This window comes from Acanthochromis polyacanthus, chromosome 7, assembly GCF_021347895.1.
Source record: "Acanthochromis polyacanthus isolate Apoly-LR-REF ecotype Palm Island chromosome 7, KAUST_Apoly_ChrSc, whole genome shotgun sequence".
Classification (NCBI taxonomy): Eukaryota; Metazoa; Chordata; class Actinopteri; family Pomacentridae; genus Acanthochromis; species Acanthochromis polyacanthus.
In genome coordinates, this window is record NC_067119.1 from 34,352,363 (window position 1) to 34,366,286 (window position 13,924).

The 13,924-nt window shown below is 41.5% G+C and overlaps 1 protein-coding gene across 1 annotated transcript; it reads right to left on the reverse strand.

Moving 5' to 3' along the window:
- Positions 1 to 2,606: 2,606 nt before the first annotated feature.
- Positions 2,607 to 9,017, reverse strand: LOC110962470 (uncharacterized). The gene is made up of 4 exons (XM_022210419.2): positions 4,660 to 9,017; positions 4,100 to 4,261; positions 3,483 to 3,575; positions 2,607 to 3,387 (listed from the first exon to the last, which is right to left on the reverse strand). Exons 1-4 carry the CDS (start codon positions 5,707 to 5,709, stop codon positions 3,073 to 3,075), a joined length of 1,620 nt encoding a protein of 539 aa, XP_022066111.2. The 5' UTR covers positions 5,710 to 9,017; the 3' UTR covers positions 2,607 to 3,072.
- Between the last annotated feature and the right edge of the window lie 4,907 nt (positions 9,018 to 13,924).

A 13,924-nucleotide genomic window follows, 5' to 3' on the forward strand; every position in this document is an offset into this window, starting at 1 on the left:
AAGGGTTGAAAAGTGATGCAATCTTTGGTTAAAAAGATATTGACCAATAGAGTTATTTAAAAATACAAATAGTGTTTATTAAAATAGATCAGTGCATTTATGTTTAGATGTAAGTTCATGATAGGTAATTGTCATGGTTGGAACATTGATATTATACTGTTAAATTGTACAGACTTGTTGCAGTGCTTGAATGCTGTTTCCCACATTTGAGTAGAGAAAATAGTGAAAGAAGAGTGAGAAGTGAAAGTAGATGTCCTGATTTGAATAGAGAGTAATAGATATTTGTTCTGCACTCTATGTGTAGACTGTTTTTTTTTCCGTCCTTCCGATTACCGGATTTGGACTTGATTGAGATTCCGAGCAGAGGAGACTCGGTGGCGAGCCAGAGAAGACGAACTACTAAGATGGAACGGTGCACAGTCTGGCCAACTGTGGGATCCACTCCGAAGAACAACGGACATCACTTCACTCGTACACAGATAAGAAACACATAACAAACACTACGTGGGCCGCAACGATTGAACAGAAAGAGGGACAATTTATTTTGAACTTTTTCCCATTTTTTATTTTTTTCAGCAGTTGAAAAGAGCTCTATTTTTCTATTTTTGTTTCATTTTGGTGATTTTATTTTCATACATTGCAGCCAGAATTGTGTGGCAATAAAGTGTCTCTTGTCAACTTCATGGTATCATGTTGAATTTACACAACCAGCTCCTCGAACCGAGAGGGAATGTAGGGTCACGTTTCTACTGGTCCACTATAGGCGCTACAAACACTTTAGCCTCATTTAGAAGCTTACTAATGCATTAACGTGTAGAATAGTTTCAGATGCCTCAATAATTATACAGATACAACTCTCAGAAAACCATGAACATGAAGAATTTACTTTGAGAAGGAAGCAATTGTTTTATACACTAAAATGTGTTATTCCATGTGCATGTAGGGCTGGGCGATATGGCCAAAAAATAAAATCTCGATTTTTTTAGTCATCTTGGACGATTACGATTTTAATCGATTTTTGTTGTTTCTTTGCGGTCTGTTTGCTATGGCTAGTGCTAGCCATAGGGTTGCCACCTTTCAAAAACGAAAATAAAGGACACCCACCACGACTCCTCGGGGCCACAGTTCAGTAAAATTGAAAAGACATTCACAGATTCAGACTTCCGGCAGTGATTCTGTTAACACGACAGTGTATCAGCATGAGGTTATTGAATATTTGTGTCTCTCTTCGCTGTTGCAGCAGTTTTGAAATTTGCAGGCGGTCCCTGTTCACAGCAAGCTGCTCATAGACACCAATGTTATTTCTGCAACTTGAAATACAGCTACTTTTGATAAAACTGGGCTTGTAGCACAACATCTGCCTTACAACGATGAGAAAGAGGCATCTTTTATGTTTTGACAACTTATATCTAGAGTTATTGATGCTGGAAGTCTGAATCTGTGAATATCTTTCCAACTTTACCAAACGCGGGGCCACAACCACCCAAGGAGTGGTATATTTAATTTTGAAAAAAGCATTTAGTCATAATTAAAGCTTTAAGTGCTTTATTAACACAAAACTAAGAGTTCTGTATTGTTTTATGATCACAGGTTCTGTCTAAAAAGATGTGGCATCATTTTAAACAGTGAAACCATACTAATGAAATGTAATGGCCAACCAGTGTGCAATATTGGATTCTGCAAAAACTGAATGCAGAATACCGGACAAAGAAATTCTCTACAGATATTTTTCCCATCTAAATCTTATCTTTACATGGTTAATGTATTAACTTATTTATGTGTGTGTATGAATGCATTTACTGACCTATTTATTTAGTACCGTTAACATATCAGAGTTCTGAGTTAGTTTTTCTTTAGATAGGCAAAGACCATTTATTGATCACATATAGGCTATTAAATAAATGATATTTAAATAAATAAAAAGCATTTAAAATACTATTAAACAACTTAGGCATTTATTGAGTCACTAAAATATTGTAGAGTCTATGGCCACATTAGTCTGACTATAATCATCCTCTGGTAAATTCACAACCATGTACTGATGTCTCTTACCAAAGGGACTTCAGGAGATGATTATATGATAATAAACTGTGACCTGCTGGTTGGGTTCTCTCTGTTCTCATGTTTCTTACATGTTGGTCTCCTGATGCTGCCTTACTTCAGCTAGTCTATGAGCAACAGAAAACACAGTTCCTTTAGCGTTTAGTTCCTTTCAAATTTTATTTTTCTGTGTACAAAAACTAGAAAACATTTAAATTCAAATTCAAACAATTACACAACATTTGACAAGAGTGCAAGAACAGTGCAACACCATTTGCTAACAGTATAAGCTGTAAGCTGTAAAGGAAAGCCTGGGGTTCGAGGCTAATAGGGAGGTAGCAATGGTTTTCAAGTTTAACAGTTCAATAACAGTTCAATAAGTTGAATTAGTTCAAAGTTTAACAGTTCAAATTTAATACTTTGTCCCCATCTCTAGAGAAACGGGTAAAAAAAAATCCCACACTCTCATAAAATACAACAGCAGCAGTTACCAGTAAAAAAAAAGGAAATGTGCAAAAAAAAAGACCAATTGATCCCAATTTAAAAAAAAATCGGATTTCGTCAAAGTGTGCTTAGAACAGCAAGGGGAAACTTTCATGCTTCACATCGTAAGAACAAACAGCTGTTGGACTGACTATCAAATATGACCTCCTAAGAACACAGAGAGAAAAGTGGTAAATTTCCATAGAGCTACCTATTTGCAGGAGGGTTTGCAGAAAATATGGAAATATCAATTAGTGTTTTTGTACACTGCGAAGGACGTGCACTGTTGCAAACCTTCATAGACAATAGACTAAATTGAGGCTTAATGTTCAATGTACCACTGGTGGTGTGTCAATGAGCAAGGCAGATCAACAACAACGGCTTAGTTGCCAAGTACAGTAGTCATGTTGCTACAGTTGGTGCAAATATGACTGTGTGAAGCACGGATAGGCCAAAGGAGTAAGTGCATTCTGTTAACCTACTTTGTGTAAACCCGAGAAAAACGTACTTGCATCCCTTGATGCAAGTACTGTACATTGCAAGAACACTCTACAGCTGAGAGAGTTTGGTTCTGAGTTTGTTCAGTTTGTCGTATTTTCCACTTTTCTCAGCATCCATTGACATTATTAACTTCTGGATTACCTCAAAGAAGTTTGACCACTCTGGGAGATAAGCGATGTTGAGAGCATAGATGAACCCGAATAGAACTGCAAGGGCAGTTGGGGGATCTGGTAGGTTGTCGCAGAGAATTTCCCCATCCAGGACTACTGCAGCTCTCGGTGCAGCTTCCGGGCCTCCTGGAGGCCCCACAATCTCCAGGATACCCATTGGCATGGGGCTTGAGGCTTCGTACACACTGTCTGGCTATAGATGGAGCACATTAACAAAAAGGAAATTAAAAACAATATCCAAATAATATTGATGGACAGATGGATGTTCTCCTTGAAATGCTGATTTACCTGGCAGGTCTTGAAAAGCTCGGTCTTCTCCCCCAGGTAATACTGCAGCCCTTTGACAGCCACCACCCTCCGATGTTTAATGATCTCTGTGGTCTGGATACACAGGACAAGTCAAGTCACATGTATATTATTCATACATGTACATTATATAGCATATTATTCATACATGTACATTATATAGCATATTTCATACAACACGTGTAAACTCTAAGTGCTTAAACATGAAAACAAAGTAAACAGGAACAAATTAAAACAAAAACCAACAATGTAATGCTGTGACTGTACAATTTTTACAATGTTCACTCTTTCAGACATACTGTGGGAATGGAGTGGGCAGGCAGTTCATTTCACATCTCGACTCTAAAGGCTGATTCATTGTAACTGCATACATACATCTACTGTATGTACAGTATACTGAAAATAGCAGAAAATAGCTTCTACTGAAAATAGCAGACTGACAAGCTCACAATGTCACATTGTGAGCTTGTTGATCAGCTATTCTCAGCAGAAGCTTTCCCCACAATAACAGAAAATACTATTTTTAATCATGAGGGACTCCGGACACCCAGTAGGGTTCAAGTGGTTAAGACACATTTGTCCATTATTTTCCCTCTTACCTGCTCGTCTAGGTACTCCAACTGACTCCTTAGTGTCACTTGAGTGGGGTGGTGAGCTACGGTGTGGTACACACGGATGAGGGCCCTGGTGTGCTCGTCCAAGGAGGTGAAGAACGTTTCCATCAATTCTTTTCCTGTTACTCTCTTGAATTCCGCATTTACCTGCACAACAATTAGATAATGAAGAGACAACTTGTGAATGTACAACCTGTAGACAGATCATAGCAAAAACCACAGATGTAGCATCACGTCACTTGCTCAGGACAGATCAGAGTGACCATCTTCAATACCAGGCTTAAAGGGCCATTCCACCTTTGAGGCATCAGACCCTTTATTTAATGTTAGGGTATAAGAAACATGGCCCTGGTGTTGTTTTTGTGTTTACTCTGTGTTTCTAGAAATATTAGTCTAACTTCCTCTTGACAGAATCATTACATCGTATTTCTCTTCCCGCCTACAATTAGTTCCGCCCCTCTCCAGTGGATATGGTTGTCTCAGTCATGTGACATTTTATGTGTACTTTGAGGAATGAACATAAAGTAAAACATACACAAACTTACCTGATCCAACAAGAATAGGGCTGGCCATCTCTGCCTGATTGTGGAGACATGCACATCTTCAGCAACGACCTCCTTTCGTCTGAGGGAGAAGGTGCGGTCCATTTTGGCATTTACCTCAGCCTTGTTTATGTTTCTCTTCTTTAACTCATCTTCAAGACAGGCCCTTTCGCTCTCTAGTGCCCCAACCCCAACTCCGTCTGGGTGATTTGGTAGAAAGTTTAACTCTGTCCTGCGTGGTCTCTTTAGTTTTACTACATCTTCTGCGCCTCTGCGCCATTTGTTGACCCTCACTTCGGTGCAGCCTGCCCTGGATAGTGTTGCTCGATAGTTATTCATTTTATTCTTCAGGCTGATTGTCCAGACTTTCCATGCTTTGTCAGGACCTGCATTTCCGATGCATGGATGCTTCTCAACTAAGGCCTTTGCTACCTTCTCCAGGTCTTCTAAAACTGGGTATGATTCATAGGCATAAATGACTTCTGCTAGCTTTGCCAAGATTTCAGACTTCATTTCACGAGTGTAGGACATTAGGGCGTTACTTTCTGAGTATGCTGCTCCTCCATTCTTTAGTTTTAGTTCAAGTGTATAGGAGAAAGTAGGTACTGTAAAGATGGCTGGAAACCGACTGGACCGTCTTCCCTGAGAGGACACCGCTGAGGATGGTGTTGATGCCATGTCACTCTCCACACTGAAGTCTGGATCATGAATGGAATGTGTTCCCCCAGAGGAGGAGGCTGTTGATGGTGATGCAAGCGTCTCACTCTCCACATTGATGTCAGTATCCTCAGCTAAAGACGAGTCACTAAGCACTGGGGTCAACACAATTTCCCAATCCACTCGAAGAACAGCTTTACCTTCTGGAAGGTACTGTATGTCACTGAGATTGCACGGCTCATTGTCAAATGCAGGGTCATCGAATGTAAGGGAAAAACCTGGTGCCAACTTGAATTTGTCTGTGAGTATCTCTCTGAGTTTCTCCACTGATGATGGCCTTTCAGGAAGGTCAAGTCTCTCAGCACTGTCAGGCAGGATGACTCGCAGACGCAACATGGTATAAACCTGGGTAGAAATCAGAAAGAATAGATCACAACCAGTATATCACAATCAGGTGCTTTACACCATGGATGGGGTACATATGATTGGGCCTGCCACAGTTATTAGATAAAGAGTTATTTGAGATAATTACAGCTCTTGTATGAAAAAGTTTGGAGCAATGATGTGTGCAAATGTAATTTCTAAACTGCTTGTTACCAAGAGGTGGCGCTATGACTTTTTCTAAATTTTTCAGTGTGGATGTCCTCAAACTGGTTCTGGTGTCCAGCACATGAAGTTTGGGGCAGATAGGATCCTTTGCAGCTGAGATATGAACACTTCAATTTTCATGGCGAAACATCAAACTTTGCCATCCCGCCACAGACACGCCTTTTCATCACACGTCACCATTTTTTCTGTGCTTCATCATCAATGTGTTCAGGCTTATGTCACAACATCTGAGGTGAATCTGAGCAACAGGCTAAGAATAGTACATGGAAGTGTAAAAAATGTCAAATTCTTGATACCACAAGGTGGCGCTGTGACTGTGAATGAATCTTGCTGTATGGATGTCATCGAGGCAGGTCTGTGATCATACATGTAAAGTTTCATTCAGATCGGAGCATGTTCAGGAGAGTTAGACAGCATTTCCTGTTTCATGGCGAAGGATCAAATTTCGACAGGCCGCCACGACCACACCCTTTAACTATGGAGGAAGATTTTGATAACTTTTTCTCAGGAAGGTCTGCTGTATGTACTGGCAAAATTTCAGATCGCTCAGACTTTTCCCCTAGGAGGAGTTCATCATAGATTTTGTACAGTTAACGCATGATGGCGCACTTCCTGTTGGGTGTAGAGCATGGCTGTGATTGACTTTTTTGTGTTTCCTGATGTGCTGCATGTGCCTCCCAAATTTTGTTGCTCTCGACCAAACTCCCTCTGAGTTGGCCTAATACCACTTTTTAAAATTTTGTAGGGGGCGCTATGGAGCCATTTTTGCACACACCTCCACATGCCCTACAAAATATGAAATTTTTCGCCAATTCTGATGTGTGTGCAAATTTTCATGACTTTTTGAGCATGTTTAGGCCCTCAAAAATGCAGTTGTTCTGAGAGACAAATAATAATAATAATTAAAGCTGCGAGCAGCGTTGAACGGGTCCTCGCATACTTCCTTGTCGGCGACCCCAAGCATCTCCACCAAGCAAAGCTACGACTGAGAGTGTATTTAGGCCCATGAATGTCACAAAGGCTTGATTCTGAGCACACAGGTCAAATTTCAGGCAGATTTGAGCATGTACAGGCTATTTATGCAGCACTTTGTGTCCATCCACCAGGTGGCGCTATCTCTGTGACTGTATGTTGGTCTATGAAACTCATCAGGACTGGACTCTGATCAAACATGTAAAGTTTGAGGCGGATTGCAGCGTGTACAGGGGATTTACACAAGACGTCCTGCTTCATGGCGTAACATTAAACTTCAGCTGCCCGCCATGGCCACGCCCTTTGAGTTTTATGAACAATTTTCGCAAATATGCAACCTGAAGACGTGTCTTATATATTTTCCCAAATTCAGATGTTTTGGAGTTATTGCCTGTGAGAAATGAATTGTTGAAAATGACCAAAAACACCAAAAATCTGACATTTAATTAAAAATGGCCGACTTTCTGTTGGGTTTAGAGAATGACTCCAAGAGACTTTTCTGTTTGCACTGACATGCTACATTTGCATGCCAAATTTCATAGTCCCAGGTGAAAGTCTGTGTGGAGGCTATTTTTTAAATGCTGTAGGGGGCGCGATGGTACATGCTGTGAATGTATTTTGGCCTGTAAATGTGATCAGGACAGGACTGTGTTTAAGCATGTGAGGTCTGAGGTAGATTGGAGCATGCAGAGGATAGTTAGGTAGCACTTGATGTTTCATGGCGAACCATCAAAATTCTGGAGGTCGCCATGTCCACACCCTTTGACTCTGCAAGAAGCCTTTGATAACTTTTGATCATAACATCGTGTTGTATATCCTGGCAAAATTTCAGCTCTCTAGACCTTAACCCCGAGGAGGAGTTCGCTCTCAAAAATGAAAAAAATACAGAAATTTTATCCACTTAATTCAAAATGGCGGACTTCCTGTTGAGTTTAGGGGATGGCTCCAAGAGGCTTTTTTGTGTGTCCTGGTGTGCTCTATAGGCCTCCCAAATTTTGTGGATGCAGGTCAAACATGCTGCCGGGGCTGTTTATTAAACATACTGCAGGGGGCGCTATAGCACATGCCCTGCAGAGATGCATACAGTGTTATTCCTTGAGACGACTGTGATGTGTGTGTAAATTTTGGTGAGCTGTTGAACATTCTAAGCCTGTCAAAAAGTACTTTGTTTGTCACAAAAACAACGCGTTGCCACGGCAACAGCATTTCATCAAAAATCAAAATCTTCACACTGTGGTATTGTCTGGGGGTGAAGAATCAGCTGACCAATTTTCAGAATGATATGACAAAGTTTGGAGCAATGATGTGTGCAAATGTAATTTCTAAACTGCTTGTTACCAAGAGGTGGCGCTATGACTTTTTCTAAATTTTTCAGTGTGGATGTCCTCAAACTGGTTCTGGTGTCCAGCACATGAAGTTTGGGGCAGATAGGATCCTTTGCAGCTGAGATATGAACACTTCAATTTTCATGGCGAAACATGAAAGTTTGCCGTCCCGCCACAGACACGCCTTTTCATCACACGTCACCATTTTTTCTGTGCTTCATCATCAATGTGTTCAGGCTTATGTCACAACATCTGAGGTGAATCTGAGCAACAGGCTAAGAATAGTACATGAAAGTGTAAAAAATGTCAAATTCTTGATACCACAAGGTGGCGCTGTGACTGTGAATGAATCTTGCTGTATGGATGTCATCGAGGCAGGTCTGTGATCATACATGTAAAGTTTCATTCAGATCGGAGCATGTTCAGGAGAGTTAGACAGCATTTCCTGTTTCATGGCGAAGGATCAAATTTCGACAGGCCGCCACGACCACACCCTTTAACTATGGAGGAAGATTTTGATAACTTTTTCTCAGGAAGGTCTGCTGTATGTACTGGCAAAATTTCAGATCGCTCAGACTTTTCCCCTAGGAGGAGTTCATCATAGATTTTGTACAGTTAACACATGATGGCGCACTTCCTGTTGGGTGTAGAGCATGGCTGTGATTGACTTTTTTGTGTTTCCTGATGTGCTGCATATGCCTCCCAAATTTTTTAGCTCTCGGCCAAATTCCCTCCGAGTTGGCCTAATACCACTTTTTAAAATTTTGTAGGGGGCGCTATGGAGCCATTTTGTCATACACTACCACAATTCCTTTAGAATGTAAAATTTTTCACCAGTTCTGGTGTGTGTACAAATTTTCATGAGTTTTTGAGCATGTTTAGGCCCTCAAAATGCAGTTGTTCTGAGAGACAAATAATAATAATAATAATAATAATAATAATTAAAGCTGCGAGCAGCGTTGAACGGGTCCTCGCATCCTTGCTGGTCGGCGACCCCAAGCATGTCCACCAGGCAATGCTACGACTGAGAGTATATTTAGGCCCACGGATGTCACAAAGGCTGGATTCTGAGCACACAGGTCAAATTTCAGGCAGATTGGAGCATGTACAGGCTATTTATGCTGCACTTTCTGTCCATCCACCAGGTGGCGCTATCTCTGTGACTGTATATTGGTCTATGAAACTCATAAGGACCGGTGTCTGATCAAACATGTAAAGTTTCAGGCAATTGCAGCATTTACAGGGGATTTACATAAGATGTCCTGCTTCATGGCGTAACATTGTAGTTCAGTTGGCTGCCATGGCCACGCCCTTTGAGTTTTGTGAACAATTTTCACAAATACTCAACCTGAAGGCGTGTAGTATATATTGTCCCAATTTCAGGTGTTTTGGAGCTATTGCCTGTGAGAAATCAATTGTTGAAAATGATCAAAAACACCAAAAATCTGACATTTAATTCAAAATAGCGGACTTCCTATTGAGTTTAGAGAATGACTCCAAGAGACTTTTTTGTTTGCAATGAAGTGCTACATATGCATGCCAAATTTCATAGTCATAGGTGAAAGTCTCTGTGGAGGCTATTCTTAAAAATGCTGTAGGGGGCGCTACGGAACATGCTGTGAATGTATTTTGGCCAATAAATGTGATCAGGACAGGACTGTGTTTAATCATGTGAGGTCTGAGGTAGATTGGAGCATGCAGAGGATAGTTAGGTAGCACTTGATGTTTCATGGCAAACCATCAACATTGAGGAGGTCGCCATGTCCACACCGTTTGACTCTGCAAGAATCCTTTGATAACTTTTGATCAGAACATCGTGTTGTATATCCTGGCAAAATTTCAGCTCTCTAGACCTTAACCCCGAGGAGGAGTTCGCTCTCAAAAATGAAAAAAATACAGAAATTTCATCCACTTAATTCAAAATGGCGGACTTCCTGTTGAGTTTAGGGGATGGCTCCAAGAGGCTTTTTTGTGTGTCCTGGTGTGCTCTATAGGCCTCCCAAATTTTGTGGATGTAGGTGAAACATGCTGCCGGGGCTGTTTATTAAACATACTGCAGGGGGCGCTATAGCACATGCCCTGCAGAGATGCATACAGTGTTATTCCTTGAGACGACTGTGATGTGTGTGTAAATTTTGGTGAGCTGTTGAACATTCTAAGCCTGTCAAAAAGTACTTTGTTTGTCACAAAAACAACGCGTTGCCACGGCAACAGCATTTCATCAAATATCAAAATCTTCACACTGTGGTATTGTCTGGGGGTGAAGAATCAGCTGACCAATTTTCAGAATGATATGAAAAAGTTTGGAGCAATGGTGTGTGCAAATGTAATTTCTAAACTTCTTGTTACCAATAGGTGGCGCTATGATTTTTTCCAAAATTTTCACCGTGGATGACCTCACACTGGGAATGGTGTCCAGCACATGAAGTTTGGGGCAGATACGATTAGGATTTGCTGAGATATAAACATTTTAGTCGTCATGGCGAGACATCTAAATTCGCCGCGCCGCCACAGACACACCTTTTTATGACACGTCACCATTTTCACTGTGAATAATCATCAACATGTTAAGGTTATTTCACCACATTTGAGGTGAATCTGAGCAAGAGACAAAGAATAATACATCAAAGTGTAAAAAATGACATTTTCTGTTGCCAGCAGGTGGCGCTCTGACTGTGAATGGATTTCATCATATGGATGTGATCAGGGCAGGAATCTGATCATACATATAAAGTTTCAGGCAGATTGGAGCATGTTCAGGGCATTTACACACAACTTGAAATTTCATGGCGAAGGATCAAAATTCCACAGACCGCCACGGACACGCCCTTTGACTTTTGAAAAGATTTTGATAACTTTTGCTCATTAAGGCCTCCTGTATGTACTGGTCGAATTTGAGGCGAATTGGAGTTTCTCCCTGGGAGGAGTTCGCTCTGGAAAAAATGAAAAATGGGCAAAATCTCACATTCAACTTAAAATAGCTCACTTCCTGTTGGGTTTGGAATATGGCTGTCACTGACTTTTTGTTCAGTCTGATGTGCTGCATATGTGTACCAAATTTGGTAGCTGTAGGTGAAACATGATGGGCGTGGGAAAGTGTAGGGGGCGCTATGGAGCCATTTTGCCACACACCTCTACAATTCCTTTAAAATATGAAATTTTTCACCAGTCCTGATGTGTGTACAAATTTTCATGAGTTTTTGAGCATGTTTAGGCCCTCAAAATGCAATTGTTCTGAGAGACAAATAATAATAATAATTAAAGCTGCAAGCAGCGATGGACGGGTCCTCGCATCCACGCTGGTCGTGAATCCACGCACGTCCACCAGGTGGCGCTGTGACTGAGAGTGTATGTCGGCCTCTGAATCGCATCTGGACCAGAGTCCAATCATACATGTAAAATTTCAGCCAGACTGTAGCATGTTCAGAGCAGTTATAGAGCATTTCCTGTCCATCCACCAGGTGGCGCTGTAACTCAGAGTGTATTTCACACAGTGGATGTGATGAGGGTTGGACTCTGATCACTCATGAAAAGTTTCAGGCTGATTTGATCATGTAGAGGCCAGTTATACAGCATTTACTGTCCCTCCAACAGGTGGCGCTGCGACTGAGAGTGTCTGTTGGCCTGTAGATGTGATCAGGATTGGATTGTGATCACACATGGAAAATTTGAGGCAGATTGGAGCATGCAGAGGAGAGTTATACAGCAGTTGATGTTTCATGGCGAAGCATCAAACGCTGATGGTCGCCATGGCCACGCCATTTGGCTTCTGGTTAAACTTTTGATAACTTTTCATCACCAAGTCCTGCTGTGTGGACTGACAAAATTTCAGGTCTCCTGGAATTATCCCCTAGGAGGTATTAACTCTCAAAAATGAGAAAAATCATCAAAATCTCACAATTAATCCAAGATGGCCGACTTCCTGTTGGGTTTAGGACATGGCTCCAAGAGGCTTTTTTGTGCGTCCTGATGTGCTCTATAAGCCTCCCAAATTTCATGGATGTAGGTGAAACGTGCTGGGGGGGCTGTTTGTTAAAAATACTGTAGGGGGCGCTATAGCATGTGCAGTGCCGAGATGCATACAGTGTTGTTCCTTGGGTCAATGGTGATGTGTGTGGTAATTTTTGTGAGCATTGGAGTATTCCTAACCTGTCAGAAAGGGCTTTGTTTTTCATGGCGATATTTGGTTGCTACGGCAACAGCGTTGCATGAAATGTCACACCCTTCACAGTGTGTGATTGTCAAGAGGTGAAGACTCGACTGACCAATTTCCAGCATGATATCACCAAGTTTGGGGCCATTGTACCTGAAAATATAAGGCCTTAAACTTACTATTACCAACAGGTGGCGCTATGACTTTTTCAAAATTTATGAGTGTGGATGTGTTCAGACTGGACCTGGTATCCAGCATGTGAAGTCTGAGGCAGATAGGATGTTGTTCAGCTGAGATATGAATCGTTAAATTTTCATGGCGAAACATCGAAATTGGTTTGGCCGCCACAGACACGCCCTTTGATGACAAGTCACCATTTTCACTGGGATGCATCATCAATGTGTTTAGGCTGTTGTCACTGCATTTGAAGTGAATATGATCAACCGGGTAACAATAGGGCATGAAAGTGTAAAAGATGTCTATTTCCTGAAACCACAAGGTGGCGCTATGACTGTCAATGAATATCCCTATGTGGATGACATCAGGACAGGACTGTCATCATACATGTAAAGTTTCAGGCAGATTGGAGCATGTTGAGAAGAATTAGACACCAATTCCTGTTTCATGGCGAAGGATCAGTTGTTTGAGGCTCCGCCATGGCCACACCTTTTGGCTTCTGGTTGAGTTTTTGATAACTTTTCATCAGAAAGGTCTGGTGCATGTACTGGGCCAAATTTCAGTTCTCTCAGACTTATCCACTAGGAGCTATAAATTTTGACAAAATGTACAGCAAATTCAAGATGGCGACTTCTGTTGGGTTTAGGGTGTGGCTGTGATTGACTTTTTGGTGTGTCCTGATGTGGTGCATATGCCCACCAAAATATTGTAGCTGTAAATAAAACATTGTGGAAGTTGGCCTAATGACCACTTTTTCATTTTGCAGGTGGCCGCTATAGAGCCATTTTTCACACATATGCGCAACTCCCATAAAATATCAATTTTTCGCCAGTCCTGATGTGCACGCCAAATTTCACGCGTTTGGTTCATGATAGGCCGCCAAAAAGGCAAGTCATTTCCCGAGGAGCGATTAAGTTTGAAAAATTTACAGCAAATTGAAGATGGCCGACTTCCTGTTGGGTTTAGGGCGTGGCTGTAATTGACTTTTTGGTGTGTCCAGATGTTCTGCATATGCCCACCAAATATTGTTAAGCTGTACATGAAACATTGTGGCAGTTGGCCCTAATGACTACTTTTTCAACTTTGCAGGTGGCGCTATAGAGCCATTTTGCCACGCACATGCGCAACTCCCATAAAATATCAAATTTTTTCGCCAGTCCTGATGTGCATGCCAAATTTCACGCGTTTTGGAGTATGATAAGGCCGCCAAAAAGCCAATTTACTTTACGGAGAAAAAAAAAAAAAAAAAAAAAAAATAATAATAATAATAAACCCTAGGGTTTCAATAGGGTCCTTGGCACCGCTGGTGCCTTGGACAGTCGGTGCCCTGGCACCGCCTGTCCTTCGCACCCTCGGTGCTCGGACCCTAATAATA